General features: G+C 38.0%; 1 protein-coding gene across 1 annotated transcript; it reads right to left on the bottom strand.

Moving 5' to 3' along the window:
- Positions 1 to 656: 656 nt before the first annotated feature.
- ube2z (ubiquitin-conjugating enzyme E2Z) lies at positions 657 to 11986 on the bottom strand. The gene is made up of 7 exons (XM_065252777.2): positions 11238 to 11986; positions 10652 to 10724; positions 8388 to 8575; positions 8041 to 8152; positions 7765 to 7877; positions 7511 to 7601; positions 657 to 2573 (listed from the first exon to the last, which is right to left on the bottom strand). The coding sequence occupies exons 1-7, from the start codon at positions 11648 to 11650 to the stop codon at positions 2403 to 2405; spliced, it is 1161 nt and encodes a 386-aa protein (XP_065108849.1). The 5' UTR covers positions 11651 to 11986; the 3' UTR covers positions 657 to 2402.
- Positions 11987 to 13611: the final 1625 nt, after the last annotated feature.

Below are 13611 nucleotides of genomic sequence, written 5' to 3'. Positions count from 1 at the left end.
ATAGCAACATTACACACTAACTAGGGTTTAAAAAATGGGATCAGAAAGAATGTGACTTTTAAATTTCCTATAACTAACTATTAATCGTGGATTTATCTAAACCCTGTTCGGAAAACCGCCCCCTTAGTCGATTTTATTAACTCCGTAAATAACAGAGCAAATTTCAGGATTGGTTGAAGTCTGGGACTACGCTTAAGCCCTGTCAGGAAAACCACCCATAAACACTGAACCATGAAACATCTGAAAAATATAAGAGATGAAATTGTTAAATGTATTTTTTTGTTAAAGTTTGATTGATATGATCTAACTATGAACAAAATAGTCTTTCCTTTTATTTAAATCTCATTTCAATTTTTGTAACTAATGAACATATAAAATATACTTTACGAAACCTTACAATTTTTTTTACTATTTTCAAACTTTATGTATTATTATTATTGTTTACACTGGACAATAATGTAGATTTGAATGTGTCAAATTTCCTTTCTCATTTTGAATACAGAATGTGTTCTGTTTAATTTGATCGTGTTTTATGAAATATGAAAATCGGCATGAGCTTCTTAAAAGTCCTATAAATATTTGTGTGAAAAATATACACATTACATCAGGTTCACAAAAAAAAACAGTGAATAAAGGAAACATTAAAGAACAAAAAGTAATCAGAATTTTTTTATACAGTATATTTTCTTCTTACAGTTGCAACTGACTGATACATTTATTAATTACCCAATTTATTCTGATTTCGCTAACAAGGAAAAAGCATTAGTACATCACAAAGTCCAATTCAGTTTTTTAGTTAAGGACCTTCAATAAGGAAAACATACACTTGAATTGTTCATTAAAAAGGAACAACAAAGAAACAATGCTGTCTGAGTATATTCTCTCTCGTTTAAGAGGAAAAACTGCATAAAATCTCTTAGCACATGCAAAACCTCAGAACTGTACTTGGTCCATTTAGTATATGTTAAACTTTGTTAATGGCATTGTTTTGTATAGTTTTTCATTTCATTCTCAACCATCACTTAACCCAGGTCTAAGCTTTGCAAGAGTCGCAAATGTTCTAAACAAAAACCTGCTTGTCCTGGGATAAAAGCAAGATAAATGTACATGTATGCAGAAAACATAAGGCTGTGTGATTAATGTGCTGTGGAAAACTATATCAACCTGTTAATTAAAGGGATGCATTGCAATAGAATCGGTGCAAAAAACATTTTGCACGGTGCACTTTATAATATGAAAACTAATAAGATCTTTACAAGAAGACCTAGACATGAAGGTGCCACGTAATAGCCGACCAAAAGGATACTCTTCCTTGGCCTTCACTTTGTGTTAGTTATCTAGTTGCATAAGAGAACACCAGTGACCACAGTATCCCGGTGAAAACTACATTTATAGCAATATTAAGCTTAAGCTGACGTGGAACTGCTATCAAAGGATGACTGTAAAAACAAGTCTTCGTCTCATTGAAATTTTGGTTCCCCAGGATTTTTTGTGAAACAATGACAGAACAGATCTCTTTGTTCACACCTGACAGCTTCACAATTAGAGACAGATATAATACACCACACAAACTGTACTTCCAATGAGTAAACGACACTTGAAAGGAAACGTTTAGTCCTCATTATTCCTTGGGGAATCCAACAAGATCAGAATGCAAATAACAGTTCCTGTTCAACAGCATCTTAATAACATTGAACATTAAAATAAAACTTTTCTATAAACAAATATATGTACATTTATTTTGAAGTTGAATCAGTTTTTTCTCCCTCTTAATGAATGTTTAATTATCACTTAGTAACAGTTACAACTTATAATTGTAATCACTTTTTAGTCAACAAGAGAAGAGTTTAATTGCTATCGCCATCAAGGACACAGTGAAAAATAATATATGCAAACTATAAAACGAGATGTGTGTATTTGCAAGCAGACCCTTGTGTTTTAAATCAGATTTTATTTTCTTTATTTATTTAACTAGCATGACTATAAGTTGATTATATTTCTCTAAACTGAATGAAGCTGATGGCAGAAAAACGTGAACTGGAGTGGCAGATGATTTGTTGACCTGCTGAAGGGGGCGACATGTACATTTCTCTCTTTTACAAACACACACATGCACACATAGATATTATTTGCAAGACCCTCATTCTCATTCCTGCCTGAAACTCTTCTGCATGAAAGAAAAACAGCAAAACAAAAAGGCAGTCATTGGCCAGCACTCAAAGAGCAAGAGGAATAATATTAACCAATCAAAAGAGACAGAAACTGTCAGGACCCCTGATCTTCACGAGCAGATTCTCCATTTATTCAGCCCTCCTTGCGTTAGTGCTCACTTGAATTGTCCGGAGCTGCAGGTGTAAAGGGAATCGATCTAACCTTCTCTCTTTGCGGCCCTAGAGAACGCTCTAAGGCTGTGAGCTGCCCTGACTGTCCGGATCGGTACCGGAAGAGCTGGTGTCCGAATCAGAGTCATTATCTTCCGGTGGGCACTTTTCCCGCAACCGCCTCTGGATTGCTCTGAGACGAGTTAACAGGCCCTGATAGTCAAAGCGACCTCTCTTCTCCCCAAATGGATCCTGTAAGGAATATAGTTAAAAGTTTTTAAAGCTGGGTAAATCTGAATCCCATTCACACGCAGTTTATTCCCCAAAAATTTCCATAAAATTCGCAAAAACCCTTCTGTGTAAACACAAACATGCCAGTAAATGTTCAGGGATCACTCTCGTAAAGGGGACCTAGTAACATTGCCGTAATATTCACGGTGTGAACAGAAGACTGAAACAATGCCATGCCAAAATAACTTCTCGTTCAGCTTTTTGACAAGAGTGCAGATTAACATTTATGGCAAAAAAGTATCTGTAAACTGGACTGAAGCAGAGATTAAGGAGCTTGTCACTATCCACGCTGAAGCCGAGATCATTTACCAGCATTTTAGGACAGCGTGTCATGCTCTCCTATATGCATATATAATAATATTATCATAAACAAAAGAAATCGAGAGAGAAATCACTGATAAATAGCAAACTTCAGATTTGCCTACCAAGTGCAGGACTTTAAAAAAAATCATGTGTCTTTACGGGATTCCAGAAAATCATTGACAGTGTGAATGAACCAAAATCAAACGATCCCGGACAATTCCCGAACGCATTTTCCATAATTTAAAAGGGCTTTAAAGTGGGGGTTCAACGGTATTTCATGCATTCTGACTTATTAACACAGTTTAAGAGTTATTCATGCTAAACAAATGCAGTGTCAAAAAAGCAGTTGACGTGTTTTCAGAGTATTTCTGTGCCGTATGCACTTCACCAGGGTTTGTACAAATTTCTGTACAAAGTTTTTTCGAATACGGGTCCAGCTAACATTTTAGGGAGAAGGGGTTTTAACATTAAGTGGCATGGCATCTTACGCATAGAAGCCAATGGCACGTGCCACTAAGTTTTGTGGCACTTCCGGTTTCAATTGGCTCGTCGAGTGGCACTTCCGGTGTCCAGTGGCTCGTCGAGTGGCACTTTCGATGTCCAGTGGCTCATACCACTCCGTTTAGTGGCTTGTCTACTGACACATGTCAGTAAAACTTAGGTCTGTTGGATTGAGGCATGTGGCACTGATAGTCACTGATCGATGATTACAGATCCGAGAGTAACTTACGCGTACTGCTGCTATGTTCATTTAATTGTGACACAATGATTTTGTGTGTCCTTTTTGACTCTGGTGTTTCGGGTAACCAAATGATGATCGTTCAACAAGGGATTGTATGATGATCATCGTACATTATTCACAATTTAAGTATTAAAAAATGTAAATATTTAAAATGGGAAGGCAAATATTTTATATATTTAATAAAGCAAAGCATTTGATTTGTCTGAGCAATATTGTATATTGTATAATACTGTTAGTTTTTAATATAATTTTTCTAAATGTATTAATTGTGAAAATGTAATCTGTGAGTGGCATGTTTTTTATGTAACCAGTGCCAATGTGTTGTATTTAAAAAGTGTAATTTATAAGAATCTCGCAGAATATTATAATAGTTTTTCTGCAAAGTACCGCATTTACACACATGCACGCCAAAACAGTAGGTGTCCTATGTTTAAAAGCAATGTCCTATTACATATTTTACAACATGATATTTACACGGTGTTGACAGTGCATATACGTCACGTGCCCTTCAAAATTACATTTTATATAGATTGTTATCCATAAGAAATAAGGGTTGTTAATTTGAACAAATTATTATTTCACAATATTTATAAGAATTAGTAATTATTTTAAATACATTTTTAAATTATTTCAAAGCAAAAAAGATTTTTAAGTAAGCTCCGACAAATGATTAAATCACACACAGTTATTTTATGCATTTCAATATATAAATGTTGCCTACAGTATGCTTTAAGAAAAGGGGCAGGTTTTTTTTACTTCGATCTCATCTTTCATTTAAAGGGTGTGAATATCTAGTAGACTTACTTAAATTAGGCCTATACTAATACTACAGATTAATATAAAGGAAAGCACAATGTTCACACGACCATGGCTCAGACAAATACTGTGCTTTATTTAATTAAAACACTCAAAATATTATGCATTTCCATTTTAAATATTTAAATATTGTGATCATACAATCCCATATGAACGAGCGTCAAGATGATATATATAGCTCTCGATTCATTTTACGCATTCGGTGTCAAAAAGGACACACAAAATCATTGTGTCATAATTACATGAACATAGCAGCAGCACGTGTAAGTTACGCTCCGATCTGTAATCATCGATCGGTGACTTCAGTGCCATGCCTCAATCCAACAGACCTAAGTTTTACTGACATGTGACAGTGTACGAGCAACTAAACGGAGTGGTATGAGCCACTGGACACCGGAAGTGCCACTCGACGAGCCACTGGACACCGGAAGTGCCACTCGATGAGCCACTGGACACCGGAATTGCCACTCGACGAGCCACTGGTACGGGCCAATGGAAACCGGAAGTGCCACTAAACAGTTTCACGTGCCAGTGGCTTCTGTGCGTAAGATGCCATGCCACTTTATGTTAAAACTGCTACTGATTTTAGGGGTAAGCTATAGACGGTTTCATCGGATGCACGTGATACACGTCGGGATCCGAACCTTACTTCCGGTTTCATTTCTTTAATGGTCTGACTAGTTGCTAAACTGGGGCCTGTACCATGAAAATGGTTAAACAAACTCAGGGTTACAGGATTAGTTTCAAGTTGACAAAACCAAGCCAATCTGACCAGGCCTTGTTGGTACAAGCTATTTTCATGGTACCCAAAACCCAGGATTTGCACAAACTAATCCTAAACTTACCTGGCTAACCAACTAAACCGGCTTTATGGTATAGGCCCCAGATCTCTTGAACACTTGTTTATGTTGTTACTGCTGAAACCGTCTATACGGATCACTTCTTTTTATGGACACTTCCCCCAGAAATCCACGCCCACATGTCAATCAGCGGGAGAGAGAACCGAGGACGCGAAGTTTCAGGCATCACTTCAAGTGACAGCTTTGTTTTATATCAAACTCAACAATGGCATGAAAGGAGGAGTGTGTTTTTGAATGTAAGGGGAAGCAAGCCAGAATTATGGAAACAATGGATATAGTTTGTTTATCCGGGGGCAGCAGCAAAATGTTGCGTGTGTTTGTTTAACACTGGATTTCATTGAAAAGTCCCAACTGGGTCATGAGATGCATGCGGTAATTAAAACTTCTGTGTTATGTTGGAAATCGGTGCGTAAGTGCATATTACATGAACAGCACGAACACGTAGTGAATCACAAGTTATCCGGTCAGTGTTGTATAAAGCGCTTACTCGTGACTCGCTCCTCTCGCAGTTCGTAACTCCACCTTCCAAATTTTTTCGAACCATATAAAAAAGAATCAGTAAAGCTAATCTGTCTTTTATAAATCTGATAAAACTAAAGACTCTTCAGAGATATAAAGGATGTAATACTACTCTATAGGTACCCCAGATTAACATCAGATATGCAGAAACAGTGTGTGTTATGGACGCTTTAAGCCCGATTTATAGTCGTGCGTAGGTTGTACGCCGTAGCCTGTGCGTAGCTCTGCGTAGCCTGACGAGCACCTCGCAAAATTTTAACAGCGCGTCAGATTTACGCGTACCGCAAGCGCTGTGATTGGTCCACCAGAACCCCTCCCGTCAGGTATAAAAAACTGTGTCATAGGTATTTCCGTTTGTGAGGGTGAAAACAAGAAGAGCCAAGTTGAGGAGTGATTTAACTCAAACTGCAACAAAAGCCACTGTTTATTTACTTCCATCATTCCTGTTCTTCTCAAAACATACACAACAAGTTGCTGTTTCTTCTTCGTTTGTAGGTTAACTTGCCAAGCTTCTTCTTTGACGGTCGCTCTGCTACTGTTTGCACGTCGACGCGGAGGACGACGCAAAAGTATAAATGAAAACCGACGCGAAACCTACGCCGTAGGACCTACGCACGACTATAACGAGCCCTTTAAAGAGAACACAGAATTTTGAGATAAATATAAATCAATTTAGACTTTACCAAACTATGCAATGTGTTCCAAAATCAAACAACGATCCACCACAATCTGTGCAATGTACAAAATGCCTGAGTGCTGATTTATGACAAGATGTCACACAACTATGAAAACCTCACAGAGTGTTTGTTCTTGCGGTAAATACTGACATGGATAATTCACCGACATGGATAGTTCACCACAGCCAATTTTATTTGCAATGTTTATCTTACAAATGAAAACGCAGATAAAAAAGATATTTTGATAAATGTTGGTTAGCGCACAGTTGATGGTACCCACTGACCACCATAGTATTTGTTTTTCCTACTATTGAAGTTAATGGGTACCATCGACTGTGTGCTTACCATCATTTATCAAAATATATTTTGTGTTAAACAGAATGAATAAACTCGGGGTGAGTAAACAATGACAAAATTTTCATTTTTGGGTGAACTGTCCCTTTAACTCTTTCACCGCCAGCGTTTTTAAAAAAAGTTGCCAGCCAGCGCCAGCGTTTTTCATGATTTTCACCAAAGTTTAATGCCTTCCAGAAAATGTTCTTCTTTAAATATATAAACATACAATATACCAAAGAAAGAACAGACCCTCTGCTTTCAAACAAAAAAAACCGTTTCATCCTACCTTTAGTGGTTCTTTTGCAATCAGCATTTGAATATGGGTAGGTTTTTGCAAAAACACCATATTTTGAGCAAAAAGCAGAGATAATTCACTTTTTATGACGGACTTTTCATAGAGATCCCATTCAGAGCGATCTTTAAAACAGACACGGACATGCAGCTGCTTGCCATAGGGCAATACTTCCGGTTTTAAAAAGTTGCGGAAGGGCGCCACCTGGTGGATAATAGCGGTATTGCGGAAAGACGGAAAATCTCGCCATTGGCGGGGAAGCGTTTTCTCTTAATTGACGAGATATCTCGTCAATGGCGGGGAAAGAGTTAAGAGGAATCTCACGCATGCAGACACTTAGAAACAACCTTTACCTGCATGTTCTGCCCTTGAAGATGAAGACGTTCTTTGCAAACCCCTTCATAGAAATCATAGTACTCCAGGAAAGATTTCTCCATCACATTCCTAGAAAAAGAAACAAGAAATGTTCCGGATTCAACAGCATTGGCGGATAATATTGAATTTGTTCTTAACACTTCATTTGCAACAATCATACATAGAATTAGTTCAGTACAGACTATGGGGGTTACAGGCGTCCTCTTGTTTTAAAGAAGGTAGAATCGCTTACCATAAGGCCTCTGGACACGGCACTTTACCCTCCAACATATCGCACACAGCAACTCGCATGGTCTCGTGCCGGATACACTCATTGTAGTTTTTGCTGTCACCCGGATGCCTTTCCTAGCAAACAGACGACAGTGTAGAGTGAACTATAGCATTGACTGTGACTAATATAAAAACAAATTACAGAGAAGAGAAGAAAAGAAAAACTGAGCATTTAACCCTTTTACCACCCATAAGATTAATTGAAAATAACCAAAGTGCAAACTGGAATTTGTAGTACCTGCTCAAAGCCAGGCTCATTGTGGTAAGGGTTCTCTGTCATTAGTGACTGTATAGATATGAGAACCGAGGAGATGCTTTGGGCGGGACTCCACGCTGGCCCAGTCCAAGTGCTGCAAGAAAAATAAAAAGTGAATTGAAATCTGAGATCATGGAGAGATTATGTCTGAATGGACAGAATTAAATAGCTGTCATGTTGTAGAGCCAGTTCCCAAAACACACATGCTGTGTTGACTGATTTATAGTAAGTAACCAGGTAACTAAACAATGTTATGGTGGCCTAAATAAACACCTGAAGGAATATGAATCACATTAGCAATACCTTACCGCAATTTAAAAAGCTCTTACCCGAGGATGCTGAGGCACACTTTGCCATTTCGGTAGAAGTTGGGGTTAAAGCGAACAGTGTTGTGACCGGTAGTAATAAGTTTGACCCGTGGAGGGTGGATGGGATAGTCAGGGGGACAACGGAACAGGAATAGGAAGAAACCCCCCTCGTATGGTGTGTCAAAGGGACCGGTGATGAGGGCGTGAATCTGTGGAGGAAAAGGAGGCAGGGCTTAAATCTCAATGTATCTTGGCAGAAACACTTCAGTAGCAATAAAAATTGAAGGTTACATTCTTCCTGTTCCCTTTTTTTCAAACTTTAGTTAGCATGTAATGTTGCTGTTAGAGCATTAATAATAACAACTGTAAAATGATGAAGCTCAAAGTTCACTGCCAGGCGATATTTTCTTTAACAGAATTCCCCTTTCAAAGCAGAATTCCCCTTTCAAGGCGAACGGCCGGGTTTTGACGACAACCCTCTACTTCCCGGTTGAATGATGTCAATAAAAGAGTTTTTGACTAAACTCCGCCCACAGGAATACGTCAATCACCAGCTTTGGCTCAAACCCAACCGCTGGATTTAAATTAATCTATGGTGGGTTTTTAACCCAAAATGCTTGGTTGTTTCAACCTATGACTAATCAAAATATCAATATTTTGTAGGTTGATCAATAAAAATGGTTAGGTTTGTCCAAATTTTACTCAACCATAGGTTAAAACAACTCTTGTATTTGGTTCTACATTAAAGGTGGTGTGCTTGATCTCTGAAAGCCAATGTTGATATTTAAAATCACCTGAACAAACACGCCCCTACCCAAATTGAATCTGGACCTTCTTTTGATAGACCCGCCCCACACATACGTAACCCAGGCAATGATGTCGGTTAGTAGACACACCCCTTACTGCTGATTAGCTTCAAGTGTGTTTTGGTACTTTCTTCCTTGTTCATGATTATTGCGTACATGTGGTCTATGTTGTTCTTACATTTTTGCATACATTTAAAATAAATTTTAGTATGAAAGTTTTTGTTGAATCATGATTTGTAAGTTACAACGTCCGTATGCACATTTTACAAACAAATTTGTGCGTACGCATGCTGCTTAGTGAATGAGACCCATATTGATTGGTCATTTTACTGTCTGTGACAGACACTGAGTGTCTTTGTTATTACAAACAGCATATTTAAGTAATAGAGAAATTTACTGTCCGATTGAAAAGATTTATCAGCCGATAATAAAAAAACTGTCCTATCACGAGACAAAAGCCTCCTGTTTTTTATCAAAAATATCTAAAAATGTGTTTTGAAGACAATCGGAGAACTGGGTAGTTTAGAACGACACTGGGGTAAATGATTTGATAAAATTATCATTTTGGGGTGAAATATTAGGGTTGCTGCAGGTTTCACCAAGTCAAATTTAAGACTTTTTAAGACCTTTTTAAGACCATTATGAGTGAAATTTAAGACCAATGAGCACCTGAAATATAGCTTATGGCATGAATTGCGTGGATTATAATAGCCAACATTCGTATCCTCTTTAAAAAATAATGATTAAAAACTGGATTGAAGTGACATTCAGTGACACGCGAAGTGCAGAACTTTTCTTTTTAGAGGCCCACGCATCAAATACATTCTTCTTCCGTCACTGATTAGTTCTACAGCATTTTAATTTACTATTTTATTTTTTTCGGACAATTCTTTTCGGGAATAAATGGAGGTAAGAAATTTAAGACTTGGGTTAATTAAATTTAAGACCTAGGATGAAAATCTGGTCATTTTAAAGACTTTTTATGGCCTTAAATTGAACTTTCTAAATTTCAGACTTTTTAAGACCCCGCGGGAACCCTGATTCCTTTAAGGTCTGGTTTCACACACATGGCTTAGATTAAGCCAGGAACTATGAAGTTTATGGATAAATTGGCACCATTTAAGTAGCTTTGATCAAGGTGCCTTAGAAAAAAAACATTACTGGTGTGCATATTGAGAGAAACAATGGCACGAATGTGGCTTAAGATATGCCAGTTCAAGTTGTTTGCAGTTAAGACAGCTCAAACATGCATTTTTGTCTAGGACTAGCCTTAAACCTTGTTTGGAAAACTGAGCCTAAAGCAACTAGTATATAAGTGCATCTCAAAAACATCTGTGGTGTAAAATTTTAGGTTTGTATGTTGGTCTAACACGTAGTGTTTCACCAGATATATTACATACATGCAATCCTGCATCTGCAATTAAAGCCTTCAATGTTTGGGAATTATCACCATAATTATAATGGAAAACTGATACATACCTTGGTCATATCATGAGGATCTGGGACCACAAACATACCCGGAGGAGGTTCTTTATAGATGGACATGATATCTCTTCACGAAATCAAAAAGAGAATAAGACAGTCTTTAAAAAAGCACACATAAGGTCACACAAATTGTAATAGGCACATATCAAGAAATAGTAGTCATAAAATGCATTAGTTACCATTGGTAACTTACCATAGACAACCTAAATAACTTTTAAAAATAAAATCACAGGAGCAATGAAGTCTAGTTATTCAAACTATACAAACTACTTTCAATTTCTTGACCCAACTGCCCCATATACATGTCAAAGGGCAGGCCAAAGTCTCTGCCAAACAATATTGAGACTGCCAAAAGTTTAAAGGGGTGACCCTTAATGCAGATATCTGCGTCAGATGAATCTTTCATCTGCGTAGTTTCACATTTGGTTGGCAAATGTTTGTCCATTTTTGCATGTCACAACAAATCAATCAGTACTTGTATGTGCAAACATATGGTGGGAAAAATCCAAGATGATAAAAAATGCAAACAACACGTAATTAAAACAAATGCCTCGTTGCTATCGCACCATCATTAAGTTACCTTTTAATCCTCAGAATACATTGCTGAGACGCCTTCTCGTTGTCCCAGTCCGTGCTTAGTGTGGGGTCCCAGGAGGTCGCATGAATTTGAGACAGGAGGCCCGCTCCGGCCAGATTCGGCGCACCGCCCGGAACTGCCAAGCCGATACCGGGAGGCAGTGATAGAGGAACGGCTGCGGTGGAGTCGATAGCGTGGCTCAGCACACCGAGCCCGCTCACCGCGGCAGGAGTGACCGTATGCGCGACCCAGGGACCGATCACAGCCAGGCCGGTCTCTGCGGCTTCTGCCGGATGCGGTGAGGCTGAAGAATTCCCTGGTATGGAATTACCCAAACTCGGGGACAGTAACTGGGTGCCGTGGCCCTGACCCGTTCCCACGGAACCGTTGGCTTCATCTCCGATGCTGTCCGCCATCGATTTGCGGGTGAATGCGAAGTGTTTGACCGGCTTTTGTGCAGTTTCTTGTTTTGGATGCAAGTGTAGGTGGGGAAGAAGGGAGAAATAACTCCTACATACTTTCCGCTTTTCCTCTTCTTCCAACCCCGATTAGACAGCCGATGACGAAATCAGTGCCGATTTTATTGTATTAACATAAATAGCAACTAATCTTACGGAAGCATCTGAAGTGCACAGCAATGTCTAGAAGTGTTTAAAGTCTACGCACACCTAAAAACGTAGTTTCACCTCTCTCGGCCTGGCCTGTTTATTATCGCTATTTAATTTCTGTGCACTTCCTCCTCCTCTGGAAGGAAACATTGCCATCTAGCGGCACTCGCCTGCTGGAGAGTTGGGACGGCCTGGAAAGTCCCTTACTAGCCGTGAGAGTACAGGAGTATTTCGTCAAAATGTTACCATGATACACCCAGTATAGGTGTTTTATTCAGTGATGTAGCTATTATGTAAACAATTCCTTTGATAATTATTGTACTTTATAAAACGGACGGTTCTTAATTGTGTTCGCACCGTTAGTCTTAAATACTTTTTTATGTCCAGTATCAATCTATACACACAATAAATACATATTAAAGGTTATATAAAAATTAGTTGATTTGTAAATTACTCTATAAACATACACCTGTTGCTAGGATTTTTTTTTAAAAACATCCCAAGTCTATGGAATAGCCGTTTAATAAAAGCAAAAAACATTTATTAAGATTTTTGTATAGTAATCTGTAGAAAACCCTTGGCAAATTGTCAATAGCTATTGTAAAGCAAATGGGAGTCATTGCTTTAGCATGCAACTATAAAAAAGTGGTAAAAAAAAGAAATGGTCCACCTTTATATCTATTGATGGTCACGAGGTGGAATGTCATATAGATGACTGTAAATAGAAATCCGACACGAATTATACAAGTGACAGATATTGTATTGATGTTTATGTAAGGAGATAAGTACATTCTTTAACTTAATTTTTATTAATGTTTTCTTTATGGTTTCCATAAAAATGTTGGGTGGAATTGGGAAATTGCATTTTGTAATTTTATTTATACAATATTATTCTTAGGGGTTATATAACAAAACAAAGAAAACAGTTAATAAAACAAAATAGTCCTATATGAGCATTAAAAGGAAGGGCTAAATGTTTATTGCAGCCTATTTCTTTAGTTCACAAGTTAACATTGCGTTGTTAGAAGTATTATAGTGACCTCTAGTGGCTGATAAACACTTTTGCCAAACAAGCAGATGACGTCCACAATGGTTTCCAAGTTTGTTAGAGCTGGACCAAAAACGATTAATGTGCACCCATTTCATTGCTAAAACGTTAATTTGTGTATTTGTTATAATGCGATGTGTTTGCGTGGTTTATGGTGAAAATAACATTTTGCACATATCATACATTTTTGTAGCTCCAGATATCATGCTTTCCTCAAACACTCAAGATTTTTTTTTACAAAACTCATCGATCTGAAAAGTGCTGTGTCCCTGATTGGCCAGCTAATCTGTACGTTGTGATTGGCCTGAATACCTCTGATGTCATCCAGAAATGTGACGCTCCTTGCCATGTTTGAAATTCACTCACATTGCAATCCTAACAGGACTTAACTTACAGGCTTGGTTCCAAAGCGGGAGGAATTCTGATAATGTCGGTCTGGTCTACATAAACAGGCACTACAATCCGTGTTTTAAACGATAACTCCCATCATAGTTTACCTTGGGGTTTGTACCTTTTGCATATCATTAACATGATGTAATACACGCTTACACACCAAAGAAAATGTAAACTCATGAATCGGACCATATATTTGCGCTTTAACTCGCTCTTTAAATCTCAACTTGCTACTTTGTGCATGCCATTGAGTTTAGTATAGATCCTCAACACCTCAAAGTCCCTTATTTTCTGATATCATGCAGTTCAAACACAAGACAAACCAAAC

The sequence above is a fragment of the Paramisgurnus dabryanus genome, chromosome 3, assembly GCF_030506205.2.
Source record: "Paramisgurnus dabryanus chromosome 3, PD_genome_1.1, whole genome shotgun sequence".
Lineage (NCBI taxonomy): Eukaryota > Metazoa > Chordata > Actinopteri > Cypriniformes > Cobitidae > Paramisgurnus > Paramisgurnus dabryanus.
The sequence above is the reverse complement of the archived record's forward strand: the minus strand, read 5'-3'. Positions and strand labels throughout refer to the sequence as shown.

Bases quoted from the DNA above. Each gene is read 5' to 3' on its own strand.
- ube2z (XM_065252777.2), bottom strand. From the start codon at position 11,650: ATGGCGGACAGCATCGGAGATGAAGCCAACGGTTCCGTGGGAACGGGT. The intron at 8,153-8,387 runs GTAAGAGCTTTT...TTTTTCTTGCAG, and splicing joins GTGTGCCTCAGCATCCTCGG to CACTTGGACTGGGCCAGCGT. The intron at 7,878-8,040 runs GTACTACAAATT...TCTGTTTGCTAG, and splicing joins ATGAGCCTGGCTTTGAGCAG to GAAAGGCATCCGGGTGACAG.